Source organism: Pipra filicauda, unplaced genomic scaffold (assembly GCF_003945595.2).
Source record: "Pipra filicauda isolate LSUMZ 115617 unplaced genomic scaffold, ASM394559v2 scaffold2_size9829703_pilon, whole genome shotgun sequence".
Classification (NCBI taxonomy): Eukaryota; Metazoa; Chordata; class Aves; order Passeriformes; family Pipridae; genus Pipra; species Pipra filicauda.
Genome location: NW_024104421.1, coordinates 1477370 through 1504848, shown reverse-complemented (window position 1 = coordinate 1504848; position 27479 = coordinate 1477370). Strand labels below are relative to the sequence as shown.

The following is a 27479-nucleotide window of genomic DNA, read 5'->3' as shown; positions in this document are numbered from 1 at the left end:
AATTGGCATTTCCACTACAAGAAGGTGAATGAAAGTCTTCAGTAGACTTCAACTATTATAGTAATTTCACCACAAAAAGTAATGTTTTGACATAATTTTTTGACAGGGACTTTTGGACTTCTTTTTTTCTAACACCCTTCCCTTTTCACCACAGCCTTTAAATATTTGCCACAGAGTTTTATTATTTTTTAACAATCTACACCTTTCAGAATATAGTTTCCGTATTTTTAGTTTTTGGAAAGATTTTTCTGAATGAAAGCTCTTCTGTTCCACAAGGTGTTGATGCAATATTGTGAGCAATAGCAAATTAGTTCATTATTCCTAACAGCAGTCTCAACTTGCAGAGGCAAGCTTGGGTGGGAAAGTCCTTAAATCTCTGTCAGGATTTAAGCTCTTTTTTTGTTTGTTTGCTTGGTTTTTTCAGCCATCACTGCTGATCCTCCTGTTAGAGCGCCTGTTCACACTTTTGAGTAGCTTCAAGTTTTCCTCAGCCTGTATATTTTGCATCAGGTAGTTCAGCAAAAAAACGCTTCCCAAGTTCTGTTTTAAAAAACCCAACAAAACATAAACCAAGATGATTCTGTTTGAATTTTCAGCCTATTAGTGCGTATTGCAAGTTTCTTCCCTGTTGAGAAAGAATAATCTGAGTTTCTCAACCAGCCCCATTTTCTTGAGGATTACATGGCACGAGCACGGGGAGGAGTGGGAGAGGACCACACAAACTAAAACAGCTGGTTTGATGTTCACCTGGCAAAACCACTAATACCCGAGACTTGTTAACCTAAGTTTCCCCATGTTCAGAATAAAAATTTTCTACCTTTTTCCAGACTGATTTTACCTTACATTGGGCAACTCAGATTCCTCAGTACATATATTCAGCAACGAGTCTTTGTGCCGTTTTGCACACCACTCATGTTTGATCACTCTGCGAGTTCGTGCGTGTTAGTGATTCCTCTGGTTTTTGTCACGCAGGGTAAACCGAGAGATTCCCCCCGTGTGGCTGAGATCAGGCCACGGCCCGACATCTCCCAGGGATTATTTGCTTCAGCGGTACACAGTGTGTCAAAGCATCATGCCTTAATCTGCTGAGCGCAGTGACAGGGCTCGTGATGTGACAAGGCAGATCAGTCGATGCTGTTCATGTCTTGCCAGTAGTGAGTAACAGGGGTGACAAACGTTGGGGGGTGGGGGGGGGATGGAGAAAAAACAGTGCGTGGAAGGAATGGAGACACCCCTGCACCAGCACCACTAATGATGACTTGTGCCCACAGTGCAGACATCACCAAGCAGTTTGGAAATACATCCACATCTTGGCAGCAGACAGTGTCCACCAGGCCATTAAAATTTCTTTCTAGTCTTTTCCAAATTGTGGTTTGTTAACTAGAAACTAAAACTCAAAGTAAGAAAGTCTAAACATCTATAACTGAAATAAGTCAGCGTTTTGTTTCCATAAACTTAAAAGTGGCATTGCGGGTTTTTTTTCATTGTCTTTTGTGAAGGCATTTGCTTCCAGATTGTGTTAACAAAAATATGTTGTTTGACAGATATCATCTCAGCAGACAGGTTGCCTAATCTGTTTTATTGACAAATTGACTTATTATTTGATCAACTTGAATATAGTCTTCAAGATATACTTCTATTATAAAAAAGTAGATGGAACAGAGAATAATGTGTTTAGTCCATCATCCTCTTTCAGCTGTCATTTAAACAGTGGTGTGTCAGTAAGAAAAGAAAAAAAGTTATACAGTTGTTTTGATCGTGCTGTCAGAATTGTCTTTATTGTCTGGGGGGGAATTGCCTGTGTAATTTCTTCTTCCTTGATACGATAATATATTGACCTCCCTCATTCAGTCAGAAGAAAGCAGGTTACGATGGCTTTACCCACCACCTACATGAAGTTTCACATTCTATCAGAAGAGAAACAAAGGGAGCCAGAATCACTTATACTTCACTTCCCCTGTGTTCTCTTTCAATGGGATCTGGAAACAAAGTGAAGTTATAAGGTTTTCCTCACCAAAGTCAGAAATGCTTTCAACAAAATAATAAAAATGTCTAGGCTGTTGTATTGCAGTCTTTTCATTAAGGGGGAGTGGGCTGTTGGTTATGTTTATTTTTAAGTTAAGAAGTTGCACTTGAAAAGTTTAAAAGGTATAATGAATATAAAAAATGTAAAATCTGCATTTACGCGGTTAACAAGGTAAACATGACAGCTTTATAACTGTTTTTCAGCAGACTGTTTTGGGAACCTTTCTTGTATCCTCGTCTTTCCTGCCTGGTTTTGATGGAAGAAATCCTGCTCACCCTTTCCCTGTGGGGCTCTGATGCACCCTGAGTCAGTGGTGCTACCACAGGCATCAAGTGAATGAGAAGATAGATAAGATTTAAATCTGGACCTACAGACTGCTACCTTTAGCTGTTTGCTTTAAAAACTTTACATCAGAAATAAATTAATACTTAGGAGCAAGGCAGTCATTAAAAAAATCCCTCCATCTCGTCCATTTCTGAGCATCCATCACAATTTGCCCATTTACAATTGCACTCACAGTAGGTGGATCAGCTCTACTGAAAGTAATAAAAAAGTCCCCAGTTTGTGTGGTTTGAATCTCTCTGAATTCAAAATAATTACCAATGATGAAAATCTTAGCTCTTTGAAATCAAATGGAATAGATTTTTCATTGGGAAAGTAAATGCTCAAACTGAATTAAAAAAAGTAAATCTAAGTTGTCAATACAAGGTAAAATTATTTTCTTCTTGTTGTTGTTTAATTCAGTGGGTAAATATATCCTTAGAGGGAAGCTGAACATCCTTTTGAGGCACAAAGTCAGGATTTTGATAAAAAGAAGCCCCAAATTCAAACAGTTACGTTTGCAATATGGGAGCTCTAGGAGTGAGAATAAATTGGGCCCTGAGCTGTACCACCTTAGTTTAGTAAAGCACAGATCTATCTAATGGAAACCTGGCCATGGAAAAAAAAAGTAAAACCAAACCACCCACAATTTGCTCATCTTTGGGTTTTTTTCTTTCTATTTTTTTTTAAACTGCAGACATTTAATGCCATGCTTGTCTGAGAGCTTTTTCCTGTAGCTAATAATACTTTGCACTGCTGTAGTGCCTTTAATCCAAAGATCTCAAAGTGCTTTGCAGGCATTAATGAATTAAGCCTCATAACACCCCTTTGAAGTAGGTATTATTATAGCAGTCTTAGAGATGGGCTGAGTAATTTTCCTGAAGTTGTAGAGCAAGTCTCTGACAGAGTCAGGAATAGCCTGACGAAGTCCCGCATCTCAGCTGCTTCTCTAACCACCAGGCCATTCTCCCAGACTAAGTCTCTTAAATCATTTTAATTTTAAATAATTACTTTGATTTACTTACTGTATTTAAGTCATATCTCTGTTAAATACAAGGGGAGGCATTGATTTATCCTTGGTGGGTTAGGCATTCACTGCCTGTGAAAGTTGCGCTGATAACGTGAAGTTAAACCGACACAAATCCCTGTGTGGGGATGCTCTTGTGGAGGGATAGGAGGGGCTTTTCAGGGCTTAGTTTGAGCCCCTGTCTTCACTCACACATACTCAGTACTGTACAGCTCCATCAGTGCTGTTGACACCCACCCCAGTCCCTGGTACACCAGTGCAGCTGCCTGGAATTACCAATGGCATTTTCTAGGGGTAATAATTTGCACCATAAATGGTTCTTCATTTGGCTATAACTGTACCTATGCCAGCAGTTTACATTATTTGTGATACACCAACCCTCCTTCCTCCTTCCTGACATTGTTAACTAAGACTAAATATACAGACAGGACTTTAAATAAGTCCAAGCTATCTCAAAATGCCATTCAAACTGCAGCTTGAATGGCCATACAGGGTCAGCAGAGTTTTAACTAAACCTTAAATTTGTACTTTTAATTAGATTTTCAATTATGTATGTACCATTCTACTGCCATTAAGACCTAGCTCTACTAAAAGGCTCCTTGCTTGAAGTATTTTAGTTTTTTTGGAGAGGTGTGACATTAACCCCTTCCTAACGACTTGGCCATCACAGGCATGGAGTGAAGGTCATGATTTTTGGTCCAAGTAACTTTTCATTCTGCCTCTGGCAGCAAGTTTAGAAGGAACCTAAAAGGTAAATTGGTGAAAACCTGCAAATAACCAAACCCATAATCAATACATTCTTAATATCATGCCAAGCAGTTTGCTTTGATCAGGTTAGTGGGTCAGGAATGACCATTCCTTGGTTCTGCTGTCACATCACCTTCAGCTATGCAGCGCTAGTGTGGTGGTCACAGCCAAGTTCTCTGGACATACAGTGCTCTGGGCTGAATTTGGTCTGTGGTGGAGAAGGACTCTAGCTGAGTGCTGAATTCTCTCCTCATTCCCTCAACCCCAAGACACCTGCTGTGCTCTGAGAAGGCTGCTTGGCCAGCACACAAAAAAAACCCCAAAACCCAAAAAACCCCAAACCACTAAGGACTGGCTAATCTCTCTAAGTGCTGGACACAGATAGCCAGCTCCCAATGGCAGGATTTCCCCGTGGCCAGGCCAGACGTGCCATAGTGTGAGAGAGGTTGGGTAGGTAGGTGTGTGTGCATGTGTGTGGGGAGTCAGAACCTGTGACCCATCTGATCCACGTTGTAAGACCAAGACTGTGATAACGTCTGGAAAGTTCGCACGACCAGAGGCTGAAGAGCAACTGTTACAGATGATACCTGGGCATCTGTAGGATTTCCTTTGCGTTAGCTTTTAGCTCAAAATTTACTTAGAGGAGAAAAGCACTCACTGCAACCCCACAGTGTTTGCTAACTGCCAGCCTTGCAAATCCATCCTGGAGTGGAGAAGGCAGGCTGCCACCCCTCTGCCTTGCGTGGCCACGTTAGCAAGAAGGTTGTGCAGCTGAGGCACAGCTGATGCTCACAGAGTTGCCGACACTGCCAGCCTTCCTAAATTGGCCAAGGATGCTGTGATGTCATTTTCTTATTCCTGCACTCATTGTCAGCCTGCGAGCAACCTCTGATTTCAGTAAGGCCATCAGTGCTACAGAAACACCAACAAGACGTAAGCATCCCAGGGGCTGAAATTAGCTACTCCGACTATCCCATGCCCACCAGTCTTGGGCATAGATTATTTTGATAAATGCCTTCACAAGACTTTCTGTACCTTTACAGTGCGTGCTTGCAACTGGTTGGCCTGACAGACGCTGCCTGCTCTTCTCCCATTTTGCTTTTCTACAGTATTGCTGAATATTTATTAACTGCAAGCTTATTGACAAGCTCCCGTGCACTCTTTCTCACTGATGCCAAAGTCACAGCACTGCGCTTCCTCGTGAGGCACATACGCTTTCCATAACCTTTCATGGCTTCTGTGGGGGGTCTTTTCACTTTCCTACACACATATAGCTCTCTATGTTACTTTCTTGGTAGGAATGCGCTAATTGTCACACATCTTTCTTTTTTAAATAGATTAATGTCATAATTATCCTCATTTTCTTCCTTCCTGCTACAGGCAATTGCTGGAATGCTTTAGCATTTTTTGAAAAAAAAAAAGCAAAAAACAACCACCCAGAAAAAAACCCACAACTTGTCTGGGGAAAGAATTGTTACCACTCCCAAGTCTAAGTCAAAATATCACTTAAGGACTCTAATCTTTTTTTTTTTCTACTTCAGTTGCATACTTAGGGTTTAACTGGTCATTTCTGATTTTGCAAAGCTCAGCCTTACCCACATGTATTACAGTTCAGATGTATTTTCAGCTTAGCTTTTCTCAGGTTGTCCCAGACATTTTTTCCCCACTCATTCAGGGAACATTGCTGCTTCTTTTAGGTACCAGCCCAGCCACAAAGAATAAAAATGAGAAAGAAATTCTATGTCCCTCCACATCAGGGATTTTAAGTGGTTAAACAAGGCTGACTTTTATTGGCCTGAGCCTCACATTATATGGTTCTGCTCAGGCCCATTTCCACTTCCACTGGACAGGTGCCACACAGGTGCTATACGCTGCACGAGGAAGTTGCCAGAATAAACCTCTGGTGTGCTGGTGTTTCAGGTGCCACCCTGCTCCCAGGAAGAGCACAGAGGACAACCTGGCAAGCAAGAGAAGCGTGGGCAGGTTCGTAGGACCTCCACCAGCTACCTCCTGCTTTCCCAAATATTGCCTTTTCCCTTTAGGAAATCTGGAACCATAGAATGGCATCTGTCAAGCCGTAGGCACTTGAGAGTAAGCACCCATCAGAATAACTTACTGTCAAAAACAGGTACAAATTCATTTCATCCCACTTTGTGCCATATGCTGCTGTCAAAACTTCATGAACTGTTTAGGCAGCATGTTGGGACATTTTGACTAACTATGAGCAGTGCTATTTTTTTCATAGCTTTGTGTCATTGGTGTTTATAATTGGGTATTTCCCTGAACTTCCTTTCGTCTCTGAACAGATAAGACTGTAGAAAGTGAACATAGCTTTGAAAGGTGGGCACAGGCCACCTCTGGATTCACCCATCCCCATTTACTGTCCTGACAATGAACTGGAAATTGCACTGTACCACGTTGTTCAGGGACCAACTTTTCCTTCTATTTTAATGCTAATATTTGAAAGACGGGGTGATTTTTTTTTTCCCTGTGATTTGATGAAAACCTTGAATTTTGGATCCGACTGGTAACCTGAATCTAAATCTCATTTTCTGCTGCTTGAGCCCAGCTGTTTTGTTCTCCTGACAAGAAAATTAGCTAGCACACCCTTCACTATAATAAGTGGGAAACAGACCACAGGATAGGTAAAGAACACATTTGCTGTTTTATTGGTGCCTTGCAGGGCAATAATACTGAAAAAGGGGAATGCAAAAGAAACAAAAAACCAAAAACCAAAAACAAAAACCCAGGACGGTGGCAACCCACATTGTATTTTTTTTAAAGAGTACATCAACTCCTGTTTTTTTTCATTTATTGTGGCATGAATGATAACATAAAACCAAAACATGAAAATATACAACTTATATTACACTATGTGTTATGAACAAAATATAAATCTATAACTCTATGTTATATTTACATAATTATTTCTTTTATTAAATTTCAAGTGAGATGGTAGGTTGCACATACTTTGTTTTAAGCTCCAGGCATTTGATTGTCTCTATTTCTTTTCTATTTTCATTTCTTATGTAAAATCCAAAACGTTAGAAGGAGTAAGAGCTTTAGAGCCAATGGAGCTATATAAATACTGTTTCAGCAAACCAGTGACAAAAAACACTGGGGAGTAGAGAAATCAGTCAGTAGAAAAAACGAACTTGACATGTTCTTCAATCTGGGAAACTGACAAGTTAAGATAAAGTTGAAAAAATGTAAATATAAACCAAGCTAAACAGCCAGCCCATGCCCTGTGAATTGAGGATACACTTGAATCCACATCTAGTGAATCACGCACAGTTCTTTGCAAAATGGAAGGTATGGTTCTACCGAGAAGTGGGCAGACAAAAAAACTTCCTATCCGATACATCATGCCCTTAAAACATAAGAAATACCATATAGTTGCCATTCATTCTAGCAGATGAATTCTTGCTAAGTAAGGTCTATGTTTCCACGGAGTATAATTATTTTTGATGTTATGAACGTGATGTCAGAGGCTTCTTCGGGGACAATAACAGCTCATCTCTTTGGATTAAAAAGAAAAAGCTCTGAAAATGTGCTGTAAAAAGGTTAAAGACAATTTACTTTCTAAAAAATGATTTAATTAAAGAGAGTCTACTGCAGTAACCAAATCTTTGAAATAATGTCTTCGAAGAAAGAATTTCTTCCATATGCATTCGTAATAAGAGGATTTGGTTACAAAACTAATTAAATGCTATAATAATAGCTAGTGTTCTTTTCTGGGGGCCTGATTAATATAGCGGAACGGTTAAATAAAGATGTTAAATGCACTTAAAAATCCTATTTTACTAATATAAGGCATGAATAAATTGAAAAAGGATATACTCTGTGTTATTTAATTGAGCTTAGAAGCAAGTGCCTCAGTTTTTTTTTCTTCTTTCTTTTCCCCCTTTCCCCACTGCTGGCGGTGTTCTTTTGTAAGCTCGCAAGATGCATGGTGCAAGGGGCTCCCCCCCAGTTAGAAGGGGGTGTCCTGTATGCCCCACCCCAGGCAGCTCCCCAGGAGTACCCTCGCTCTCCAGGTTCCCAGGGGAAGAGGGGAACAGAGCCCGCCTTGGCATTTAGGGCCTCGATGCTTTTAGGTTAATACGATCCTAATCTCTTCTAACCTGGTTTTTCTACATGCTCCAGGGCACAGAACCCAGGAAAAAAAAAAAAAAAAAGAAACAAGACAAGAAGATCTTTTTATAAATGCATGTTTTGCTTTGTTTGGTTTTTTTGTGGGTTTTGTTTTGTTTTGTTTTCCCTAAGAAATTAAAAAGGGACAAACAGAGCCTCGTTTTCAAATCTGGTCTTCTACTGCCGAAGGACACACAGGTGATCATCCTTGGACCCAAGAAAACATTAGCACAGGCTTTAAGTATTTTTCTGGTTTGGAACCCCAGAGCCGTTTTGCGGCTTTTTTTCTTTTTTTTTTTTTCTTTTTAACATTTTCCTCTTTTGGCCTTTTTTTTTTTTTTTTTTTTTTTTTTTTTTTTTTTTTTGCTTTTGTTTTTAACATTTCTGCATCGGTTTTCAACACCCGAGAAAGCAAGAGGTGGAGTCTGCTAAAGCCACCCTGGGGGGGGAACCCCAGCGTAGTCTCTCGGATGGAAATGTGTACGGTGAGGAAATCGGCGTTCAGCTGAGCCCCAGCCCAGGCCGAGGGGGTGAGCAAAGCAGAGGGCTCCGGGAGAAGGTCCTGCTGCCCCAGCTCCTCCAGCACAGGAGCCACGCTGCCCACGGACACCGGGCTGCCTCCAGGAGCGGCTCCTGCAGCGCAGCCTGAAGTTCGGGGCTGAAACTCGGTCCTGCCGAAGCCAAAGGGCCTTGTTCCCATTGACCTTCCCAAGGCTGGCTTTCCAGCCCCCCTGCTCCAATCGCACCTGCCGCAGTGGCACCTACCTGGAGCTAAAACAAAGTATTCTGGTAGCCCAAAAGTGACACAATTAAACCATAGAGAGTCTCTATAACGTGGTGGAAATCAAGCATCCAGCAAATGTGAGGTGAACCCACAAGAGTCAGAAGTAATTTGTTCACAAAGACAGGGAACAAATTTAAAAGTTAAAAAAAAAAAAAAAAGGAGCAATTATCTGTTTTCACATTGTACATAATAATGATATAAAAACAACTGTCTATTTTTTTTTCCTTCTTATCCAAACAGAGTGCTTAAAAAAATTGGCTCTAGATGACTGGTGTAATTAAATAACTAAAATGAGTGATGAGAGAGCAGAAGTTAATTAAGATTGAAAACAACACTCCCATTAATTCACTCCATCATAATAAACATCAGAAGTTGACATGGCTGGGGCCAAAATTAAAATAAAAGAAAGAGAAATGGTGTGAGCAGAAGAAGAAGCGATTTGTTTTCATATGTATATATATATATATTTATATATATATAAAAAGGCAAGGTGGGGAGGGGTATCCATTTTAAATAGCCTAACAGCTTCATTTGCTGCACTGCCAAATTAGAACAGAATAAAATAAAGTTAAAAAGGGGGGGGGTGTAAAATAAATTATACATAATTTACTAATCTGGGAACAGCTGACCATTATTATTATTATAATTACCATTACAACACTAGCAAGAAGAGGCAGTTCAACTGAAAAAAAAAACCCAACACAGTCATAAAATACAAACAAAAAGAACCCTCTTTGACATGGAGGATATGATCAGCTACTCCAAGCATAATTTCAGAGCAAATCTTCTGAGAGAGAGAAAATAGAAAATAATTTTTTGAGGCAGAGTTGGAAAACAAAACAGGGAAAAGAGGAGAAAAATAAAACAGATGTTGCAGAGTAAAACTATCACGTCCAAACTGCTCATTGGAATATTGTTCTAAGTCTTCAATGGCATTTGCTTGTTTGCTTTGCACAAGGTCTGCAGAGGTCAAGTTACACTTCAAGTGGGATTTCAAGAGGCAAAGAAAGGCATTCCCTCCCTTCCCGGTCTCTCCTTCTACCTGCCCCTTTCATCCTGCACCTGCCTGACTGCAGCGAGAGCTAAACTGCCTGATGAAGGGACCATTTGTAAAAGCAACGTTGCCAAATACTGATGACCAGGGTTCTGGTGAATGCTTGGGCTGGGATCTCACTGCCACTAAGATACACAGGGCTAATTTTACAAGTTAGAGGTGATGACAACAGCAATGGATCTCCCTCTGGGAGTAGGAATTTACCAGGAAATAACATAAATATAAAACTGGCATCCATCCCCAGTTGGAAAACCAACTCAGAGGAAGGCTTTTGCCTCAGTATGATCCTAAGACTTTCCTTTACAGGCAACAGAGCAGCTCTGGGATAGCTGCTGTTTGAAATTTGGAGTAGTATTTATGGTTGGTTGGTCAGTTTATCTAATGCTTCTGTCTTGCTACACAAACCAGGGTCCTCTTCTCCTACAGGAATATTACAGTGAGGAGATGAAAAGAAACTCTAATTAATTTATATTTATATTCTTTCCCCCCCCCCAAAATAAAGCATGACATTCAATTACATTATCAGAAATGCAAACTTCTGCTCAGGATTAGACTTGTGTAATTCCACCTTCCTCACCTGGTTGTCGTTGCCCAAGGAAGACAAAACTGCACAAGCAACATATCTAAGTGCTCTAGAACAACTCTGAAAATATTTTAGCGCAGGAGAGTAATTTTTCGGTTGTGAGAGGCAGCAGCTGGGGAAACTCGGCACCACAAAAGGTTTGGGTTCTTACGTGCCCACTTTGAATATGGAAATCTCTTCGTAGCTATTAGTCTTCCTTCCTACACAAACATCCCACAGACAAAAAAAAAAAAGGATTTCTGCCAATGCAAAGGAGAAAAAAAAGTCAGTTAAAAAAAAATTGCCTTTTGAATCAGAAATCAATACTCAGTCACCCTGAAGGTATGAGTTCATCAAAACTGGACATGGTTGGTGTTAACCTAATCATGCTCAGCGAGGAAGTAACATTTCCAGTTGCCCTGTCCTGTGCAGAACAAGCCACATTTTGGACAAGCCTTTTTTATGTCATTTATTATGCCACTTGAAGTGTAAACTAAAAGCAAAGGCTCCTTACAGACCAAGTCATTTGGAGGGTGCAGGACTTCATTCTGGAACATGCTTTTTGCTCACAATAGTCCAAGATTATTCTTATTAGTACCATAAACACGCACACATGAAAATCCAAGACCATAAAATATTTTTTCTCTAAATTTCTTATGTCTCTCTCTCTTTTTTCACCTGAGAACGGCACCTACAGTTTCCTTTAAAAAGCAAAACCAAAACCAAAAATATATGTCTAATCTCACCAGCTGCTGGTATATCAGGTTCTTCGAGGGATTGTCTAAGATACAACACTGTCCTAACTTAAGACAGAGCAGAAAGCAAAGAAAAAGCAAAAGAAAAACAAAACAAGAAGAGAGCAACCTAAAAAAAAGCAAATTGGACTAGTTCAGCGCTTTAGTACAAATTTGGCACTTGCTCAAAGACTCAGTATGGTGTGCAACTGATGAAGAGAAGTCCTCTCTTGAAAGGAAATAATTGCTTGTTGGGGTTAACAGAAACAGACTCCCCACTTCCCTCCTTGCCAGCCACGCGCACAGGCACACACACACACGCGCACACACACACACTTCTGACCCAGATTTGACAGGGAGGAGGGGGAGGAGGAGACAGAGGGGGGTTAAAAGGAATTTTATCTTTTTTTCTTTTCCTGTCAGGTGCATTACCAAAAAAAAAAAAAAAAATTATTTCTCTTTAAACTGTAGCACAAAACAACAAAACACATTCACAAGCCACTTGTTGGCACTGTGTACCTGAGTGAGAATTTCTAGAACATTGTAGAACAAACAGCCATAAAGTTTATTTGAAAAAAAAATAATAATAATAAAAGGTCGACGGGTAAGACTTCAGTGCTTGGGTATAGCAGCTGAATTACTGGCATTATTTTACCCATAGCTTATATCATTCTGTTGTTGTTGTCGTCGTTGTCTTTGTTTCCTTTCTTCTGAGCCTTTTTTCTTCTGATGCAGGCTGATGTCTATTAGTCAGCTGATGTCCCAACTAGTTAAGACTAACAGTTAAAGTAACAGTCAGTGTATGAGAAAGTTAATGTGCTTGGCCACTGGCAAGGATAAACCAGATGGGGCTTTATTTATGTTTTTTCTTTTCTCCTTGAAGTCCTGTAGGTCGCGAGATACTTGGACCCCGATCAGTTGGCTTGCCCCGCAATGTGATTTTCACTGTCACTGCCATAGTCCGCATCGGGGTCATCCTCCTCCTCATCGTATTCATCGTAGATTTCTCCATTGACGTCGTCGGTCTGCATCTCCTCCTTGATATGAGGCTCCTCGCCTTTGATGCCGTAAGTGCTCTGGATGACGGGCATCCCGGGCTCCGGGCTGCTGGACACGCTCGAGTGCTCCGAGGGCAGATGTGGGGAAGGCATTCCCGCCATGGCAATGGCTCCTGGGTAAACTACGCCCGCGGTGGCAATGGGGATCTGTGCTTGTTGCCTGCCACGGAGAAAAAGCAAAAGGATGTTTGAGTACTGGAAGGAGTAAAGGGAGGGCAAGATCAACAGCAATTTGCAAGCCTGTAGCATATATTCTTGGGCATGCAGAGAAAGTCCCTAGATGGTCCATGCAAGACAGCCTTTATATCAATATTCTATCATCAACTGATGCTCTAGAAATGAACATCAAGTCCAAACCAACTTCACTGACAAAAAAAACCCTCTGTAAACATCTCTAGCTGTAGCTGCACTAGTTCCAGCTTGCCTGCTTGTGAGGTAAACTTCTTTTCTGGGTCAACTGGGTGTCCCATGAGTTGCCAGTCAAAAATAAACTTCCTTGCAACTCTGGTCCAACTTAAAACCCATGTGTTTTGAAAATCCTTTTAAATAATCCATTCTTTGGGCAGGACTAGACATAAAGGTAACACATTGCCAGCAGCAGAGATGGAGGAAGGACTGGGTAAATTGCACAGGAATGGGGAGGTGCTGTGGGAAAATACCAACGGATGAGGAGAAAGCAAGGCAGGACTCTCCAAAGAGACAATGCTTACTCCACACTCACTCAGAGACCTGGCTACTATTAGGAGAGGAACAGTGAGCTCTCTGGGGCCAGCATGGGTTTACAGGTTGATCACTGAAGGCCTCCCACTGGAATGTGATACTTTCCACTGGGAGCGGCCCTTGTGAAAAGCAGGCTCTTTGAAGGAAGATGGATAAAATTGGGAAAAGGCAGACTTAAAACGGAAGCAGGCATTATTTAAAAATAAATAAAAAGCAAGCAAGCAACATGAGCATTTGAGAAAATCCTCTACAGGATGCCTTTATACAGCGTCTAAGCCTTGGAAACCTGTCTGCAGTAATGAAAGAAGAATTATTCCAGGCCACAGAAATTCCCTTTGCATCAAGAACACTGGCTGTGTTATACTAGTGTTTGTTTCCCTGAGAAGCTTCAGAGTCCCAACAAGCCTAGAGGTTTAAAATTCATGCTCCTTTTGTTTCCTTGCTGCATGAAGTAATTCCATTGCAGTAATACTCTTCAGTACATGCTGCACATTGTAATGTCATCAGCGGTGTGTCCATCTGCACTGAAAAGCCTTGCCACAGGAGACAGGGCAGAGTCTCTTGAGATGAACATTCTTAATTAAGAATGAAGCCCTCCCCTGTTCCCCTGCCTGCCTGTGCCCTGGCTGTACAGTAAGCCTCGCACAGTACAGTGATCCTGAAAGACTTTCCACTGCCAAACAGCTTTACATTTGTTTGGAATCGCTGCTGCATTTTCAGATACTTCCTGCCTGCATCTGGAGTGAGGCCTCCCTCCACACAGCCCTTATTTCTGTGTTCCTGAAACAAGTCAAAGTTGTCTCAGCTGAAGATACAGCTCTTAAAGTAGGGAGTGAATCTAATTTGCATTTTATTCTTAATTCAATAGGAAGACTTTTGTTTTCTGGAGTCAGCATTTCTGCAACAAGATTCAGCACACTTAAATTGCTTTTAATATTTAACAATAGGAACACTTTGCACTTAAATGGTGCTTTTCAGAGTGCTTTTCAAATATTAAATAATTTAAGAATGGTATTTTTCCACCTCTGTAGGATGTCCAGCCCAGAAGTTCTTGCAGCAGTCCTCAGATACTAATGTATAAGGGCTCTCAGCAGTCCAGTGAGGTGAGCTTGCCACGCCACCCACTGAAGATGAAGACACTGAGATAGGAAAGCACTAAAAAACACCCTTAAAAAGTCCTTCCCATCGTGATGCCTTCAGCATGCCCCAGCAGCCAGCACAGCCACAGCTCCTGTAAACCAAATCACTTATTGTGGTGCCCAGGCAGGAGCTGGACTGGTGTTCAGAAGTTTGCCCTAAATGACCTGTACTAGGAGATGCAACAGATGGGGAACTAAAACCAGGAACGTAACTGTAGTGTCATGACTGCTGGCATCACACACTGACCCCACTGCAGCCATGGGTCACTTTGTCAGTAGCTTCTATAGAGATTTCACCCCAGGTTCTATGCCCCTATGCCCCAGTGCAAATTATCTCCAGAAATGTCTTGATTTCAATGTCAGCCTTGTTTGGAAAGCTAAACAGTAAGCAGAATGTTACAAGGTTAATTTTTTTTCCCATGATGAGGCATGCATGTTAACCAGATAAGCAGTGTTTTGGGGGCTCTGTTGCCACCTATTCTTTTTCCAGAAGGCCCCCTCCTCTTTTTTTAATCTCTTGATGCCAAATGTTGGCTGACTTCCCTGTGTTTGTTTCAGTGCTTACCACTGGGATCACTGGACCTGCCAGCACCACAGGGTTAAGCAGCTCAAATTTCTCTGCTGAGCGGCTTATTATAACAATGCACACTGTAGCTGTTTTAAACACAGTCTGATGACACTTAGCAGTTGCTGGACAGATATTCTCTCCTTTATTGCTACTTCTAGCAATTAACTAGAGAGATGTGCTACTCAGTTAACATTAAAAGGATTCAAAATTCAGATGAACAGAACACAAATTTCATTATTCCAGAGGGTCGCTCTTGTTGCTGCTTTTGCTCTTTTTAAAACCACTGTGTAGGCTTTTACTTTTCAGGGGTGAATATAGAAATACTGTGGAATATTTGATTACTTCCAATTCTTTTTGATTGGCTGCAGCCAAAACCAAGGAAGGTTTCCTTCTCTGCAGAAGGCAAATACATGCTACTCTTCTAGGCAGATATTAATCTAATCATATCAAGCTGATCTATTACCTGTTTATCAGAACTGGTCTTCTTAAAATTTATGCTCAACACAAAGCATTTAGCTTACTGCTATAAGACACTCCCTATTATAACAAATGCTGTCACAACGAACAACGCAGACAACTTCATGCCTGATATGAATTAACTGAGCCAAGTCCACATTCCAGCTCAAATAAAGTGTGTTCAGCAGTCCTTTCTGCAAACCACTTGTCACAGATCATACTGAATGCAAACTTGTAATTTTGGCTTTTGGATCACGAGGCACTACCACAGATTCATTCAGATATACTCTCTCAGGCCTCATAATAAAGTAATAGTTATAAGGCTTTATTATAGAAGACTTATGTTTCATTGGAAAATCTTAAGGTTTTTTTTTTTTTCATGATCAGAGTGGAAACGAGACACTTGGCTGAAGCTTTAAGATGAGCATATAGCAGAGCCAACGAAAAGATCCCTAACTGCCTAACTTCCGCCTGGAACACGTTGTTATAAAGTTTAAGCTTCATTTTCTGCTGGCAACGTCTAATGTTCCTGCCAATAAACGATAACATTTACCGCACTGAATTAACAATTCTCCCTGAATTTTTTTTTTTTTTTTTTTTTTTTAATGAAAAGAGCAGTAGTTTTTAAAGGTCCCATACCCAACATTAAAATACTGCCTCATCTCCTGGCGTCTGTTGCGCATGATAGCCTTGTACTCGCCAATGCGTAGTTTTTTGCCATCTACAAGGCAGGTACGCTTCGGCCTTGGCTTGTATTTGTAGTCTGGGTATTTCTCCAGGTGCTGTTTGCTGAGTCGGGCCTGCTCCTCATAGTATGGCTGCTTCTCTAGGTTTGTCATAGCTTTCCAGCGAGATCCTGTCACCAAGGGAAAAAAAAAAAAAAAAAAAAAAAATAAAAAAAAAAAAATAAAAAAAAAAAAATGAGATTCTACTCATCCCCAAACACTGAAAGGCAGAGAAACAAGTAGGTCACCCAGAACAAGATACCTACGGTCATATCGCTTTGGGCTGGGAATCTGTCAGAGCTTCTAGACAGGGGTCAGGTCTTGTTTGTATTTTACTGGTAAACCTCTTGGTTATGGCCAGGAGGCAGAGAGATGGCACTTGAATTTTTGACTTAATATTTTATTGAAATTTATCTACATTATAATGCCTTTCATGTGGGAAGCAAAACCATTATCCTGATAATGGGCAATCCCTGACACTTTGTTTTAGAAAACAAAGTCGCATATTTTAGAGGAATGTCCAAAGACCGCTTAGATACACAGAGTCTGCTCTGCTACGTCCCCACACTTTTACTTGGCCATGGGCCTGTTTTCACCTCCTGTCCAGAGGAGGCACCACTCCTGTGCTGCCATCTAGTCACCGTGATCCACCACGGCTGGATCAAGGCATGAACGTGGGACAGCTCATGTCCACAGCTTAACTGTTCATGACAAACACAGCATCTTTCTGGCTTCCAGGTTTGTGAGAAGTAGAATACGAAGTGATCGTAAATGCTATGCAGTCAGGTACAGGAGCCTGCAAAGAGCCTGAAGCAATGCCTCTAAAAGCTATAAACTATCCCATATGTCTCATCAGGGTTTTAACTCCAAGACCAAGTCCTGGGGAATGCTGCCAGCTCCAACTTATGGAATTTAGTGTGTGTCATGAAGGGAAGAGCACTGGGATACTGGCACACCTCTGTGCAGAGTTGCACTACGGCTTCATTGCTGGCAGTCTTGTTTTCTGCCTATGTTAATGTGGATAATAGAGTTTAGGCATATAATGAGGACTTTGCAACTGTTTTCGAATACCTCCTGGAAGTTATAAACTAATATTTCTTAAAGGACATAAATATGAGAGCTGAAAGTAAAACTTCTGGAATCAGATACCCTATTTTATTTTCCCATGAAATACAAAAGTGCTTCAGGCTAAGATACATTTCAAATAACAGGAATGATCCAAGCTGTGAAACATGTGGCCTAGAAGGAAAACTTTATTGGAAAATAGTCAATTTTCCCATTGGAAAAAAAAGTTTGAATAGTTTGTCAATGTAATGGGTTCATAATGTCATATCTCATACTTGACTTTCTCTTGTTCTTCGTTTTTATGGTTACTCATACTGTACTTAGCTCATGCTATTACTCAGGCTGGTCTTAGCTCACTGTGCCCCCAAGACTGGCAATACAGAGAGCACAGTTACCCCTTCCCAGGAAAGAAAACAGTTTTATTCACTCTAGAAAGGCCTCTTCTGATTACTGACACCATTTCCCCCATTGCTCTTTGAATCTTTTCTCCAGAAGCCCAAACTGCAGCATGGAATAAAGGGCTGGTAGAGCTTGACCTCGCACCTAGAGATAAGTGACTTGTAAACCAGCGACGCCTTCATTCTGAAGACAATGGACATCTCTTAACAAGCACTGATTTGGAGTCAAAACTGTCATTTGTCACGATATTTACAACACGTAACATGCAGAGATCCCCCAGCTAGTCCTGGAATGGGAAGCAGTTTAATGGCATTGTTATTAGCTTAGGCACAACACCATACCAGCACGACTAGGTGGCTTCTAGGATTTGGACTGAAACTCCTGCACGGTTCTTCGTATGTCATACTGAGGTAGTGTCTGTACATGGGGATCTGTGGCTGTGCTCTGTATTACACAGAGCAGCAAAGCTCTGCGGACAGAATCGCAGTCAGCAGCCTTGTCTCCCGCAGAGAAATTATTCCAAGCTTTTTCTGGCAAAGAGAGTGGCTAGAAAAATTGACACCAACTTTCCACATACAGTACCTCCTAGATTTTGGGCTGAATGACACAGTGGTAAACATGTGGAGATTGCCAAAGCACTGCACACCTCCTAATGCTGCAGAAGATGGAAACATAGATCAGGCCTGTGTTGAACGATGTTAAGAGTTCAGGATAAAACATGCAGGCTCCACTGGAAGATGCCCAGATGTGGTTCTGCTTTCAAATTCTACCTCACAGACACTGGCACACTGGTGTTTCAGCATACAAAGAAAATCATAGCAGCTAATCTAAAACTAGAGTCCTCTAATCACAGACCTACTGAAATCCTAGTGCCTTAGAAAACCTGCCCCTGCTGCTGAATCAGTTTTTTTCTTTTCCTGCTGCTGAATCAGTTTTTATTTATGAATAGAAAAGTTGAAACCCTCAGTCTTTAAACAAATACTGACATTTGCTTTATATGCTGTGAACGGATCTGCAGTGTAGGAACTCAGACATATTCTGAGATAGACAGGTGGACAGAAAGGTAGAAACTGAAGGCAGTTGTTGCAGAATTGCCATGAAACTGCTCTATTCCAGCACGGTTCCTCTTCTGCTGTGTTAGTTCACTTGCTGCAATCCTACACTCAGATCTGGGCAGGCAGATTCCTACCTCTTAATGTGAAAAGATCTGTAAATAGTGGGTGAAGTTAGGCAAACACACAAGTCTTTGCAGGATCAGGGCCATAAAAAGTTAAATTTTGATGCATAACACTGGTACATACAGTTACACATACAATATTTATACATAAATGTCATTTGTAATGTTTTCCCTTCCTGATCTGCAAATTGAAAACAACAAAAATCCTGGCAGTTTCACCTCTCTTCCTAGAAAATTTTTAATAGCTGCCTTCTGCAGTGATACCTCCTCTATGACTTTAGTGTTTTTACAAAATATACTAAATATAATTTACTAGTATGTTTTGAAGTATCATACATAATTTAACAAACAATGTCATCAAATTTTAAAAAAGGGCACATTTTCTGTTGATAAACCCTTGTTATGTACATTTTATCATTTTCCCTTCTTAGTCACACACATAGTCCAACCAGCTCTCTGACTGGTCTTAATCTGAAATTTTTGAAGTTTGAAGAATACATAACTCTGATCTTTGAATTTGAAGCCACAGCTCAAGCTATGAATGAGTACTGCCAATCAACATACTAAAACTGGTTAAGAATACCTTATGTTTGGATGAAATACATTTGTAATAGTTTAATCTGTCATTGTTTTATGCGTCTGTAAACACACACAGGCAGGCACGGGTACCTATGTACAATGCCAAACCCAAGCCCAAACAAGGTATGATCGAAGAATCTTGAAAAATCTCTCTTTTTAAGGGAAGATTTACACTCTTGGGTGAGCTTTCCGCTCACCATCTGTGTTGGAAAGCTTTGAGTGGGTCAAGTATGCAAGGCTTTCTCCTTGACTATGAAAACAAGAACCCATTCCCCTCCCTGGATGAATACATAATGACAAGCAAGATTCTTGCACAATTCTCTCTGATCTGCTGGCTGAAATATTTAGGGGAAAAAAAACCCCAAACATTTACAAGACTTCAGTACCAAGCATGGCTTCTGCCCCCAAAGTGAGGTAGGGCAGTTAGAGCTGTGCTCACACAGCTGTGTGGGACTGTGAACACATCTGGAGAGGTCAAATATTAGAACCCAGGGCAGAAATGAGATGCCCTCATGTATGCACAGACACTTGTGCTCAGGCACACACCTGAGCATATTCAGAGCTCTGCCTGCATGTTCAGAGCTCTGCTTATCGCTGATTTTAAGCCAAGTTTCTCTGATAAGAATTTTCAGCTGTTTGCAATATTCTCTAACTTTTAGTCCATCAGACTGACATTTTTCAGTCGGAGTACCTGATTCAGGCTGATTTTATGTTTAATAAATACCCTCACATACACAAACATTTGTATAATGTATAGGTATGTGTATAGGTTTGTATTCACACACTTACACATCCCGAGAGAATTTCTGAAGGCAGTGTTTAACTTCACTGTTTCCTAATATCTTCATGTAGATTTCTCAGTGAAATTAATTAAAATATTTACAAAGAGATCTAAACAATGCATTATTAAATTGATAGGGTCCAGCAGACCCACTTTAGCACTTTTTTAACAATTTACTAAAAAAATCATTATCTGCAAGTTTAAGTTGCAATGAACAGATGGATGACAAACGTATGCACAGATGAATTTAGTGACAAATCCGTGTATCTAATTTTTATGCTCAAAACATAATACCACAGTGTCAAACATAATCCCTAGAGAATTCTAGTGCTGGGAAGGGCACCTCCTTTCATTTTACTATAAAAATGACCCTCGATCAGTGAGAACTCTATCTAAGCTGCTCTCTGTGACAATGAGCTCTCTGACCTCAATGTGTAGCAGTACTGCTGGAAAAATGGGAAGGGAAAATTGTGGCTTTCTAATAAGGAGACCCTGATACCTGGCTGAACTGTAAGCTTCTAGTTGCTCACCCTACGCCAGTTAACAGACAGCTCCCTGCTGACTTCAAAAGACTGGCCTTTTGCAGTTGAGGGAAGACCTTTGTAACGTTTCTGTCAAGAAGGAAGACGTCAGGACATCCCTCCCCGTTGCAGAAGTAGAATGAAAAAATTAAATGTGATGCTGGAAAGAAATAGAAACATCATCTCTCACTGCCTCAGACCTTGCTTTTCCCCATATCTGGCAGCAAAACAGAAAGAGTTTGGAGTCAGCTATACTGTCTGTCACCTCAACAGGATCTGTAATGAATTTGCACATTTTACTCCAACTACTGTATATCTAATCAGAAAAAGATGTCCCCATATCTTCCTGATCTAGTGCCAAATAGTAAAAGGTGATTCCTTATGTTAACAATTTCAGCAGAATGGCTTATTAAAACCAGATTTTAGGGTATTATAAAATGCTTAGAAGCCCTTTAAAATGTCAACCAGGATCCCCAGAGACTGCGTAAAATGTCAGCCCAGCTCAAGCGCCTGTTTTAAGCAGAATGAATTAGCAGCGTGCTGTCGGAGGTTGTTATCCAAAACAATCAGTTAAGAGGGAAAACATCAAGCTCTCTTTGTACTTTCTATATGAAAAGGGCCATTCAGAATGATCTTGCAGATTTCTGAAGCTGATTATTTAAAAACAGGTTTAACCAGGTCTACTCTCAATTTAGAAACAGACCAAAACTATTACTGCCCTGTCCTCTGGCTAATCACATCATACACCTCTGACCAGTATAATCCCTTTTAACCAGTATAAGGTTATTTTACCATCAACATAACCAATTTAGCCTTCTAATCCTGTTCCCATAACTAATCTAATCATCTTGTGCCACCCTTTAAATCATGGGTTAATATCATCACATCTGCCATCCACAGCAATACATTCTGCCACTCCAACCAATTTATCTCATTTCCACTTGCCCCCTGCTAACTTTTCATAATACCACTCTCATCAACATAAGCCTCAAACCTCTGACCAGTCTAAACTCAGCCTATTTACCAGACCTGCAGCTGGTTAATGCTGCCATTACATTTCTTGAGTAGTCTGCAAAACCACTGAGACCTGCAGCCCAGGTAAACATGTTCTCTGTTTAGCCACTGGCCTGAGGGGTGTTTAGGTCCTGTAACAGTTTTTCTCAGTAAAAATTCAACATCTCTAATTTTTTCTTTCTATTTTTTTTTTTTCCAGAACAGTGATTCGTGGGCCTCAGAGAGCCTTATTAGTCACCTGCTTTATCATTCAGCATGTCACAGAGGGGTGACTTTGGACAGAACATGGTACTGAGAATCTGAGCAAGTAGTGAAAAGCTGCAAGACTATGGCATGAGATTCAGTAGATGACATTCATCACAAATATTGCTTGGAATGTAAAGAGCAGAAGATATGGAAACTAGATCCAATGTTTCTTTTTTTCTTAATTTCAGGGTTCTTATCAGACTATGAGAGAATGAAAAACCACCCACTGTAGAAGACTCAATTCGAGAACCTAAAGGTGCACAAGTCCATGGGACCTGCATGTCCACGGGTCCTGAGATGCATCTGCAGGTCCTGAGGGAACTGACAGGTGAACCGGGGTTACACTGCTGCTGGACAAGGGAAGAGTGACCAACATCATCTACCTGGACTTGCGCAAAGCATTTGACACTGTCCCACATGACACCCTTATCTCTAAACTGGGAAGACGTGGATTTGATTTATGGACCCCTTGGTGGATAAATAATTGGCTGGATGGTCACACTCAAAGAGTTGTGCTCAGCAGCTTGATGTCCAAGTGGAGACAGAAAGTTCTATGGCACAAATAGAATAGTGTAGTGTGCTACCTCAGAGAAACTATATAGATGAAATATGTGGACAAATAAATGACAGCAATTATTTTGTGCTTGTTCAACAGTCTAATGAAATGAACTGTTTTTGTCTATTCAGTTCATGTTTTCAAACCAAAATTACCACTACAATCTCAGTAGTTACAAAGACACAAGAAGATGTCAGGTTATGCTTAATGCATACTGCTGGGTAGCACAGTGGAAGCTCATATCACTGTTGTCCTTGGTGCAGTGATGAAGCTGCACAACAGAGAGACAGCACTTCTGTCGTTTCAGGTGCTCGGCTCTATTAATTAAAAATATTTTTGAGTTTTGCTCTGAAAGAACAGTGTTCTATCACTCTTACCTAATATCTTGCTGATGTTGGAGTTGTGCATGTCAGGGAAGGCTTGAAGGATCTTCCTCCGTTCGTCTTTAGCCCACACCATGAATGCGTTCATTGGGCGTTTGATATGGGGTTCATTGCTACCACGCCCTCTGGATTCCCGATAAATTCGAGACTCTGAGACTCCTGCACTTCCTAAAAAGAAAGAGAAAAACATTCCCAGCTCGTTTTTCATTATGCAGCTACCTCTGCCTTTAGTAACCCATGTCAGGTGCTGCACATTCAATGAGTCCATGTTCATAATAGGTTAATGTTAAATACATTGTATATTGTCTAGTTTAATTATTCTGTTAATTCTGTGTCACATCGTATAGACTTGATGAAGAGTTTAGACTTTTTTTTTCAATACAAAGCATTAAACAGCTTTTCTAAAACATCTTTTACTGTTCAATAACATAAAGCCTATATTTATCAATGTAGATTTACTTTTTACTTTCTTCCTTTCTTGCTTAGAGAATGCATATGTTACCCATCTTCTACCTTTTTTGTGAGAGAAAGGGAGTAATATACGGCAACATCAAGCATTTCTTCTTAAGCAATTCTCTAACTAGCAAAAAAAAACTTCCATATCTGCCTGCTTTTGTGCTGACATCTCCATAACAATATATGCAATAGCAGAGAAACAAACATTATGCTTGCTTTATCAAACCAATAAAGTTCCCACAGATTCAGAGCACGCAACACTTATGGAGGATCAGGTCTATACTTCAGGGATTCCCTCCGTGATCTCACTTATAACACATATATTTGCCCTCTTTAGCCCCTTTTACTATGAGAAATACATTCTTGGTCCCTTCTTGAGACCTTCAGCATACAGAGGAAAGGCTAAAAATCAACCTCCAGACTTAAAACGCCCCATGATGAATCACTTTTTCCTGCCTTCTTTCGTAGCCGCTTACTGCTAACTGCTCACAGGCCTCCGAAGCACTTGGATTCTCCCCCAGATCCCACTGATACGCACACACAAACCTGGAAATTGGGATAAGCCATTTGTACTGACCGTCAGAATCTCCACTCATGTTGAAATCCATCATTGCGTGGCTAAACTTTCCGTCTTCGCTCTGTTTTACTGCCAACTGCTGAGTCAGGGTCTCCAGTGTTGTTTTGTCCTATATGGGCAAGATGACGGGATTTGGATCAGGAAAATAATTAAACGTTGCAACCGCAAAGTTCATATGTAATTTAGAAGGTTGATAGGGAAGCTGGATAACCATTCACAACAGTTTACTGAGCCAGGTATTTAACAATACATAATAATGTTTTTTCTGGAAGAGATATGGTTGCAGACTCTACCGTAAAGTCCTTTTTAAAACTTGCTTATTAGCTAGTGATGAGCAAACTCCATAGTGTTGAAAAGATTGGTTAGCTCGGCATGATAAAATTGGCTGCACATCTGAAGAATATTTCAACTCTCTATGTCCCTGGGACTGCAAAGCTGGATTCGAAGTTTAGATGATACACACTCTTTTGCAATGTATTTATTGTTTTACTCTATTTCCAGCCTGCAATCAAAGTGCAGGGACATGCGTGACTTTCCCTTTTTTTTTTTTTTCTTTTAAAGCTGTATTTTAGGAAGCAGCCCATAGGGAAAAAAAACACCCTGCAGTTCAAACTTATTCAGGCCTTGGGAAAGGGTCAGCCTGAATTAAGCACGATACTTGGGCAGCAGTTTGTGTTCTCGTCCAGACTGTTTTGCCCAACCCTACTAACACCCCGTCCGTCATTCATCTAGTCAGAACTAACTGTGAACCCTGGATTGCAACAGGCTAGTGTGTGCTGCCAATTAATCTGTCAGGCTGCAGTGGTGTCTAAAGACATTGCCAGAACAACATGCCAGGCCCATTAATTCCAATGTTCTCTTCAAAACACCTCGCTTCCCCCTGAATTGTTTGACTTTACAAATACAAAGGTGTTCCATTTTCCAACTGTTTTTGTTTTCCCAATGACTTTTGCTCATAAACATTCTATCTTCCTGACAATCATATGTTTAAAAATAAATCTTTCAGGGAAGCAATACTAACATTTCAAAATGTTAGGCACTGTGCCTTTTGCAAAGCTAAGAAAATGACATGATACAGCATGATAATAAAGTGGCTCCAGTCGAAAAAATTCTTTTGAGTTTCTTCCTGAAAGAAAGATCACTGTTTCCTTGCTCTGTTCCACTCCTGATGACTGTAAAAGATCAATAAACTAAAAAAAAACGTTCAGATTTCACATGGCATCCAGAGACTTTGCAACTTCTATGTAGCCTAATAATGTCACTGGGTTATGTTACAGAAGAAAACAGAACAGAGAACAATGCGAATACAGAAATGCTTCCTGCGATGTGATGTCCCTGCATCTGCAATTCAAAGAATGGTTCAAATTCATGAAAGTCATTGAAGAAAGATTTTCTCGAGAGTGTTAAAAACAAGGCTAATCTGCTCAACTTTGTATGCTCACAGAGTTTATGGAATATGAGGTTAACTTTCCTACTCCTCACATTCATTTTTGTTGTAGATCCCTTTCGCACTCCTGGTGCTCTGTCTATACCCTGACGCATCACCAGGGGAAGTGTGCAAGATGAGTTATCCTCTTGGTTTTTTCAGGAAAAGCTCATGCAGCAGAGTCAGCCTATCACAAGCAAAAGGGTTTCCATAACACTACCAGGCACAGAGAACCAGAAAGCTTGGAGAAGCTTCGAATAAGCACCTGAACTATTCAGGCATTTAGCTTTACCAAACTCTTTGATCTATTGGTTTTAACTCGGCTCTCATTTCCAAAGCAACCTGTCAGCAGTCAGAAAGTCAGGAGTAGGTTGACCTCGTACTTCTTCCAAATGGATCACAGATATATCATGGAAATCAACAGTTTTTCCTCAGGGGGGAAAAAAAATCTATTTACCATCAACTTCACAGTGCTAGAGTTCAACAATTTTTATGTCAGAAATCATTTTAAAACGCCGCCACCAACCTAAAATGTAAAAGAACCTTTTCTCTTTTTGGGTATATCAAGGGGGAGGGGAGTTATTCTGTTGCAGACTTTTCTGGAATCACGCATAAACCTCTTAGAGAAACAGAGCTGAGAGCGCAAAGGGCACAGGCTTAACAGCTTTTCCTTTATGCGATAAACGCAGCTCTTGAAGTCGGAGGCAGTTACATTCAGAACCACACTCCGTCGACACGATCTGATTGAGTCTTAAGGTCAGCGAATACTCCGGCATGCTGTCTGCAAGGTACGCACCGCGTGCGGCTCGTTTATCAGAGTCTGACTTAACAAGCCTACAGATGCTCTGCCGCTATCCATCTTAGGCAAAGTTTTGTATTTTGAGGTACAGCCACATCAGGTGAAGTGAGAGAGCACAGGCATGATGGAAGAGGGGCTGAGAGGGAATGCCAGATGAGTGCTGAGCTCCTGGGATGCTCTGCACGGCCCCGTGCTTGGAGATGGTTCTCTGGAGAACTGAAACACGGGTGAGTGGGGAGACCACCCTTCTAACACAGGGACAATTTTACTCCCTGCTGCTTCAACGTAGGGAATGACAATATAATTCAATCAGCAGTGATAAAGTGGCAGCTAAAAAGACCTTCTCCATGACGTTGCTGTTGAAACAGAGGAAGTCAAAGCAGTCAGTTGTACTTTTCTGTACTGATACTTAGAAATGTTTAAGTATAAAGGCATTAATAAGTCTGTTCTTTCCTGAGCCTCTGCAACTGCACTTTTCCTATGAGGAAAGGCTATGAGAGTTGGGATTGTTCAACAAGGAAAAGAGAAGGCTTTGCAGTGACCTAATTGTGGCCTTCCAGTACCTGAAGGGAGCCTACAAAAAAGATGGAGAGAGACAATTTAGAAGGGCCTGGAGTGACAGGACAAAGGGGAATGGTTTCAAACTGAGAGAGAGTAGGTTTAGATTGGATATTAGGAAGAAATTCTTTACTGTGAGGGTGGTGAGGCACTGGCACAGGTTGCCCAGAGAAACTGTGGATGTCCCATCCCTGGAAGTGTTCAAGGACAGTTTAAATGGAGCTCTGAGCAACCTGGTCTAGCGGAAGGTGCCCCTGCTCATGGCAGGGGAGTTGCAAATAGATGATCTTTAAGATACCTTCCAACCTAAGCATTAAAAGAAAAAAAACAAACATCAAAAACCATCCACCCAAAAACCCCCTAAAAACAGAATTAGGAGAGCAGAAAGAGATCAGCAACACCCTGGCAGGATGCAAAAGCCTGACAATACATAAGCAGCATTGTGATTTCATGCCCTATGCTCTTTCCATTAAACACCCTGCAGCTTATTTTCCCCAATTCTGACGTACAGAAACACTTTTATAATTACAAAATATTCAAAAGGGGCTAAGCAACATTCCCATGTTGTTTTGCTTGAAAGCAGTTGGTTGATGACTTACTGCTTTTCTTTTGATGGAAGAACCTCCCTACCTTTCCTACAGAGTCTTCCAGTTTATGGAGGAAGTATTTATGGAACCTCCAAAGAAACAAAGGAGAAACCTTTTTCTTCCCTGATCCCAAATAAACTGGCAACCTGCTGACATTGCTATCCCAGCCTCCTCTCACAGAACCACAGAAAGGTTTGGGTTGGAAGAGACCTTAAAGATCAACTAGTTCCAACCCCCCCAACACGGACACCTACATAAGAACTTCAGACAAGAATTTCACAATGATTTAAAGTTTATATA

At 40.9% G+C, this 27479-nt stretch overlaps 1 protein-coding gene across 8 annotated transcripts in view; it reads right to left on the bottom strand.

Annotated features, from left to right (window-relative positions):
- Window positions 1-11933: 11933 nt before the first annotated feature.
- SOX5 (SRY-box transcription factor 5) overlaps window positions 11934-27479 on the bottom strand; it is a 479309-nt gene continuing 463763 nt past the window's right edge. For all 8 annotated transcript variants that reach the window (XM_027726598.2, XM_027726592.2, XM_027726605.2 and 5 more), the window contains 4 exons: window positions 23810-23918; window positions 22771-22944; window positions 15970-16186; window positions 11934-12607 (listed from right to left, as the gene is read on the bottom strand). In XM_027726598.2, the coding sequence (XP_027582399.1) occupies window positions 12304-12607; window positions 15970-16186; window positions 22771-22944; window positions 23810-23918 (804 nt within the window). In that variant the 3' untranslated portion in view covers window positions 11934-12303. The remainder of the gene's footprint in view (window positions 12608-15969; window positions 16187-22770; window positions 22945-23809; window positions 23919-27479) is intronic.